The sequence below is a fragment of the Podarcis bocagei genome (genome assembly GCF_964188305.1).
Source record: "Podarcis bocagei genome assembly, chromosome: 2".
Classification (NCBI taxonomy): Eukaryota; Metazoa; Chordata; class Lepidosauria; order Squamata; family Lacertidae; genus Podarcis; species Podarcis bocagei.
Window position 1 is genome coordinate 15,942,118 of NC_138126.1, and position 7,071 is coordinate 15,949,188.

Consider the following 7,071-nt stretch of genomic DNA (forward strand, 5'->3'; position numbering starts at 1 on the left):
TCTATGGGGGAAAAGATTGGGCAATTGCAGTTCAGGTTGCAGACATGGGTCCCTCCCAATCCTTTCTGGAGATTTTAGGAATTGAGCTAGGACCTTTTGTCTACAAAGCAGATGCAGAACGAAAACCTTATAGGGCTGGAGGGTGGAAAAAACAGGAACAGTGGGGAGGTGGCAAAGAGGGAGATCCCCAGCCGTGTCCCGCCTTAAATAGGGCAGGACACGCCCCCAGAGCCAGCCGATTGGCTGGCCAGGGGGTGACGCGGCCGGGAATCCCCCCAATCGCGCTGGGGCTTGGCTGTGATACCCATTGAGCCACAGAGCCCATGGCTGTTCTGGCAAGGAGGAATCTGTCCCCCTTTTGTAGTTCTTGTGATGAGATTTGCCTTTCCTAAATACTTGAGGGAGGGTGATCATCTTTCTTTCCAGGGTGTAGGACAGGGGTGTCAAACTCAAATTCATCGGGGGCCGCACCAGCTGTTTGGTCACCCTCAAAGGCCTGGTTGCAAGGACATGTAAAGTGGAGGTTTCCTGTGTAGAACGGCCAGCGCCGCTAGAGGGCAGACGTTCTCTGGCTCGTAGGCTGCCACGCATGCGCTGAAGAGGCGGCTTTCTTGTGTCAAAAAAAAAAAAGCGAGAATAAAAGGTGAAGGCTGGTGACCGACGGCAGCTACACGGGCCACATGACGAGGTCTGGCAGGCCGGATTCGGCCCGCCGGCCTTGTGTTTGACACCCGTGGTGAAGGAGAGGCATTTCTTTGATCCCACATATAAAACATAATAAAACGTCAAACATTAAAAAGTTCCCCATATAGAACTGCCTTCTGATGTCTTCTAAAAGTTGTGTATTTCTTTCATCTCCTTGACATCTGATGGGAGGGCCTTGCACAGGGCGGGTGCCACTGCTGAGAAGGTCCATGCGGATGGGGCCGGGCTTACATTTCCCATTTCAGATTAAAGTTCACAGGGATCCTAACTCTGCTCCATCTCTCTAACAGGTGCGGCTGGTCCGTTAAAACAGGAGTGAAGTCATGGATGTGGACAAGTATAGGAAGAGGCTCCAGAGTGAAGTCACCTGTTGCGTCTGCCTCAGTTACTTTACTCATCCAGTAGAACTGGGCTGTGGGCACAACTTCTGCAAAACCTGTATCTTGAGGTGCTGGGAGGAGTCTGGCAAGAGAACCAGGTGCCCCGAGTGCAGAACGGTTGTAGAAAAGGACTTCAGGCAAAACAGGCTTCTCGCAGATTTGGTTGGAGTCATCAGTGAGTGGGATTATGTTGCAGAGAGAGATGCTCAAAGGAGGCGCTCAAAATGTCAGAGGCACCAGAAGACCATGGACCTCTTTTGCCGGGACGACGAAGCCCCCTTTTGTGGGGAGTGTGACACATCCCAAGGGCACAGCGGCCACAGGGTGGTTCCTGTGGAAGAAGCCGCCCAAGAGTACAAGGTAAGAATGAACCATTAATAGGAATGGCTAGTATATATGATGGGAATTAAAATCATAGTATTGTAGACTTGGAAGAGATCCTGACGATCTAGTCCAACCCCCTGCAATGTAGGAATATGCAGTAGTCCTATAAGGTTATCGAACCTGCAACCTTGACAGTATATGCACCATGCTCTATCAAACTGAGCCAGTTAGCTATCAAGTTTGAAGCCTGTCCGCAAACTACTGTTTCCTGAGTAAGGCTTTATCCCTCTAATCCTAGGTGTGTGAAATGCAGTTTGCTGTCAACTGACTTTGCACATGTTCAGGAGGCCTCTCATCTAATTATATTTTACACATCCTTGGAAAGATTCTGGCTTTTAGGGGACTATGGCTTGCTATGCCTTATAATATATATATATAGATGTGTATATTAGGTATGATTGTGTATAAATAAATAAATAAATAAGCTGATCTAGAAAGACTGAACGATGTTAAGTTGGCCTTTCTAGGGAAAATAAATGCAGCCAAAATGAGTGCACTTTGTAAATTGCCTTTCCTGTTTCAGAATCTCATAATACAAAGAGCAGAGCAAGCGTTGTAAGATTGGAAATAACTAATACATTGATTTATTTGGGATGGAAAGAAATGTACAATTGCTTTAGAAAGGCAAGCAAATAATAAAACCTAGAAGGATGATGTTTTGGGCATCTCAGAGTTTCTTGCTGTTATAAAGTGGGAGTTGTGCAGGAGTTGGCATACTGGCGCAAAGTTGAAGATAAACATTTTAGGCTCACAAAGACGATCCCATGAAAGCTGTTAGAATATCAACAATGCTTTCCAGGACAAACATGACTTAACATTTTCTCAGCCACAATACCCACCCTGCAGTACGGTAGCTTTTACTTGCATTAGTGGGCAATTTGTTTGAATGATAATTTAAAAAGAAGGAAATCCAACCTGTGATAGAAAGAGGATGACATTTTCTGGAGAAGGGGCTTTCTGGGTCTTTTCTCAACATTTCTCCACAACACTCATCAGTTGCATCTGTCGTAGGCTCAATACTCTGGATGGCAGAAGCAGGCTCTGCAGTCTCAGAACCCGGGAAACAATAACATAATTCAACTGTCCTCTCTCTTTCCTTTTCCTCTCTCTGTCTCACGGATGATTATGATAGTCATTGCCTAGAAACCTCTCACCAGGACCCAAATGGGAACTTTGGCTTTTCTTTTAGGATCAGCTCTGCAGGGGCCTGGAGACTCGGAAGGAGGAGGAGGCAGAAAACCTGGCGGATAACAGAACAGAAAAGAACAGTCACCGCCTGCTTGTAAGTGTCGCTCTTACTGGGAAGTAAGCACATAATCAAAAGAACTAATGTTTGGTGGGGGGATAAAAAATTACATCCTGAAGCCATCAGGCAGCTCAACTCTTTTAGATGTCTATTTATTTGGGGACGCCTGTTCTGATGGGAAGGAAAATTTTCCTTTGCTTGAAAACTAATGCATCATCTGTGAAAATACAAAAATTCAGAAGCACCCGCCCTGTTCCCCTGCAGTAATCCTCAAACCCTCTTCATTCTGCAGAAGGAGTGGCAATGTTGCTAACAGCCTGTTTTTCTTTCCATCTATTTCTTGCAGGAGCAACTAATGTCTGATAGGCAGAAGATGAAGGGTGAGTTTAGGCAGCTACATTCGTTTCTGGATGAACAGGAATACCAACTGCTGAAGCAGCTGGAAGAGGTGGAGAATGAGATTGCGAGGAAACTCCTGCAGGTAGGGCTGTGGCATAAGGAGTCCAAGCTTTTCTCCAGGTCAAGGCCACTACCAGATCAGTCTCTGCCTTTGTCCTTGTACCAAAAGGGACGCTGCTTGGTTTTGCGGAGCTGGTAGCCGATTCTCTAATGTTAGGTGCGGGAACATCTAAGAGGACAAGGAGAGAATTTGTTACTTAACGATGATGGAATCAGATGTTTTCTGCTCTTGGCTGATGATGGGTCTGCTGCTGGCTCCCAAATTAGTGATGTTGCCTTCCTGGCCTGTTTGTGAGCTTCCCAGAAGCTGCTCTTGCCAAGAGGGGTCTGGGCTGGGTGGATCCCTTGGTCTGATCCCTTACTGGTCCTCTGTTGTACCTGCTCAGGGCTTCATTTAAGAGGCTGTGTTTTATGACATTACCCTGTTTGGACTGGGGCATGGGGCGTGGGCTTCAAAGTATGGCCAGTCGTGGATGTTAAGTGTTCTCATATTTTTCTCTTTCCCCTGCAGGATCACGGAAGCACTTCGCAGAGGTAAGCAGATCCCTCTTCTTATCCTTTGCGCTTTGCGGTTTGGTGAAGGATGTGGACTGCAGGAAAAACACCCGTTGTTCTCAAGGGGACAGTGTGGGTCTTTGTGACCTCCAACATTTAACAAATCATTAGGGGCCCACTTTTTCTAAAGTTCCTATTTTCACTTCCAAACTCCCCTCCCCTCAGTTTCTATCTTTCGATTCCTCCTGCTGTAATTCTGATTCTCTTTCCTTTTCCGAAACAGGGATGTATCTATAGCAGCATTTCAAGTTGCTGTCTAAAATCTAAACAGTTTATTCCCCACTGGAGTAATGTTTTACGTCTCCATCCTCTGTCCATAGTCTTGGGCTTCTTTGGTATTCATCTTAATGTGGGGTTCCCTGCTTGCATTAATTTTAGGTTTTGTTTTTCTTCCAACAAACCATTGTTCACACTTCTATTCCCTGCACTGCTTATTTCAAGATTCCTTTCCTCTTATTTTTCACCTTGAATCTGTCCAACTGGTTTCTGAGATTTTTATGATCCTCTCCCCTCTCCTCTTTTTGCTTCCTTTGGGAATTCTAGGTTGGAGAGCAAGTTGGTGTTTTTAAACCTTTTATTTCTCTACAGGCACGAGGAAAGATCGACATTTGGGGGTACCAACAATATCCCTTATGGATTGATGTGCAAATTCTGGAACTTCGGTCATATTAATACATTTCTGGCAAGTTCCTTTCAGCAGTTCAAAGGTAATAGCTACAAGAATTTCATGCTAGATACTGAACTCGTGCAAATGGGGTTGAGGAAAAACTCATGGTGTCCTCTGTAATGCTAGGAGACCAACAACATTGTGAAGGCCACAACTTTCCCTTCTCTGAAAACATGTTTATTCCTTCAGCCACAGTGTCTCACATGGAGGACACTAGAAAAAACTCACACACTTCTGTGGCTAAAGCTTTGTATGACTTAAGGCCCACTGAAATCAGGTGGTTTTTTTGCAAGAATATTGTGGTGAATTTAATAATCAGTGTGGTAGTTTCAATGACACTCTGTCACAACTCAAGTTTAGCCAGGCCTTAGGCTACAACACTTTAAGGCAATAACCTTAAGAGGCAGATTTTCAAAAGCAGATAGTAGTTATCCTTGTGTATGCTGAGAGAGACAGAAGATCTCATAAGCAGAAGTCAAATGTGATTATTTGGAAACAAGTGAAAAGACAAACAAGGTTCTGGAAACCGAGGAATGGTTGAGGGAGTTGGGTATGTTTAGCCTGGAATAATAATAATAATAATTAATAACAATAATTTATTTATACCCCACTCATCTGATTGGGCCTCCTCCTCCACTCTGGGTGGCTTCCAAAAAAATATTAAAATACCGTAATACATCAAACATTAAAAGCTTCCCTAAATAGGGCTGCCTTCAGATGTCTTCTAAAAGTCTGGCAGTTGTTGTTCTCTTTGACATCTGATGGGAGGGCGCCACTACCGAGAAGGAAAAGAGCAGACTGAGAGCACGATATGATAGCCATCTTCAAATATCTAAAGGGCATGTAAGATGGAGCAAGATTGCTCTGGAGGGTAGAACTCAAACCAATGGCTTCAATTTACAAGAAAGGGGATTCTGACTAGACAATGATATCAACTGACTCTTTTTCTATGCTATAACATCCATTAACACCACAACGGTGTGATACTTTATCTCTCTTGCTTTCCCTTTCACAGGCGCTATAAGATCAGGACTCTCTGTGCGGAAAGGTAAGCTGAGGAGTCTCGATCAATCAACCATAGTCCCTGGCCAGTTGGCTATTGGGAGAGAGAATGGTGGCCTCAAAGAGCTTTTGAAATAGGACAAACTGGGCTACCCTAGCAGCGAAGCCAAGGGGAGGCCCACAGTCCAGTCAGGAAAGGAACCCCCTTCCTCAATGATCCCTGGAGTGGATCTAAGCCAGTGGTGTCCAAAGCTTTTTCAAAGAGGGTCAGATGTGATGAAGTGAAGAGCTGTGGAGGCCAACCAGAGGGCAAACCAAAGATGTTGAGGTTTTTTAGGGTTGGAGTTGTTGAGCTGCTTTTAGGATTGACGTTGTTGTTGTTGTTGTTGTTTTAGGATTTTACATCAGGAGATAAACTCACAGGGGCAATTAGGCCCCCAAAACGGTCTTTGGGCATGCCTGACCTAAGCTCACGATGTCTATCCTCCTGGCTAATTCCTCTCTGCGTGACGCCAATACCTCTTCTCCTGCGCAAAAGCTGCTTTCCTTCCTGCCCATCTTTTGCGTGGGGCCAAAAAGCTGCCTTGATTTGCCTCTGGGGACACACCCCTTCGGAAAAAGAAGAGGAGGAATGTGTAGAAAAGTAACTTCCAGTGTATTTCTTAATTTTTAAAATCAAAGGATCCATGTGTGTGTCTGTGTATCGACACCATTAAATAGATGACAACAAACTCTAGAATGTGTTGTATTTTCCTTTGGTCTGGTGCCTGAGGCTAAGTCAGGCATCCCCCTACACATCTGGGCGCAGGGGTACATTTGGCAATCTAGGATACCGCTGCAGGGACTACAAATTGTCAATTTCACAAAACGGAAGCAATCAGTGTTAGAAAGTTTAGATACGTAAGTTAATTGCCAAATGACACCTTAAACCTGTGTTACAGTTACCACAATGGAATGTCTGGGCACCATTTGGGGGCGGGGGGCAATGCCATTTTTTATTATTTCTATTATGTACTGAAGTTCTCACCCTGGGCCAGCAGGGGGATACTGTAGATAGTTCAGGTCCACATATGCAAATAAGGGATCGAAAGTGACGTTCAGTGATTGGATAGTTACAGAAAGTTGTTACAGTTACGCTGTACTGGAGCTCTATATAAGCAGGCTGGCTGAACCCTTCAGTTCAGTTCTGTTCTGGCCTGTGAATAAACAAGAGCTGTTTGGAGAATTGCTGTGTCGTCTGATATGTTCACCCACAACTTAACAATTTCATTTCTATACTGCTTTATATTTTAAACAAAAAAACTCAAAGCGGTTTACAACACACTGAAACATCAAAGGTAAACAATTCAGAATAAAACAAATTCAGGCTTCAAGGAGAATATTTCCAATCCTTCCCCATATTTATTTACCTAAACTTTATAAGCTGCCCCATAGTAGAAGGACTCTAGGAAGCCAGTGTAGCGTAGTGGTTAAAGTGTCAGACTAGGTAACCTGGGAGGTCAGGGTTCAAATCCCCACTCAGTCTTGAAATGCACCAGATGACCTTGGAGTCAGTCGCAGCCTCTTAACCTACCTCACAGGGTCGTTGTGGGAATTAACTGGGGGTGTACTTAGTGGAGAAAAGGGTGGTATATAAATGCATTAAGTTCTCCTGAATATCTAAGTAAGAAAGC

At 44.6% G+C, this 7,071-nt stretch overlaps 1 protein-coding gene across 2 annotated transcripts in view; it reads left to right on the top strand.

Moving 5' to 3' along the window:
• Window positions 1-6,072, top strand: part of LOC308580846 (E3 ubiquitin-protein ligase TRIM7-like) — a 79,827-nt gene extending 73,755 nt beyond the window's left edge. For both annotated transcript variants that reach the window (XM_081183072.1, XM_081183073.1), the window contains exons 3-9: window positions 996-1,445; window positions 2,659-2,751; window positions 3,062-3,196; window positions 3,686-3,708; window positions 4,318-4,436; window positions 5,412-5,444; window positions 5,794-6,072. In XM_081183072.1, the coding sequence (XP_081039198.1) occupies window positions 1,029-1,445; window positions 2,659-2,751; window positions 3,062-3,196; window positions 3,686-3,708; window positions 4,318-4,436; window positions 5,412-5,444; window positions 5,794-5,813 (840 nt within the window). In that variant the 5' untranslated portion in view covers window positions 996-1,028 and the 3' untranslated portion in view covers window positions 5,814-6,072. The remainder of the gene's footprint in view (window positions 1-995; window positions 1,446-2,658; window positions 2,752-3,061; window positions 3,197-3,685; window positions 3,709-4,317; window positions 4,437-5,411; window positions 5,445-5,793) is intronic.
• Window positions 6,073-7,071: the final 999 nt, after the last annotated feature.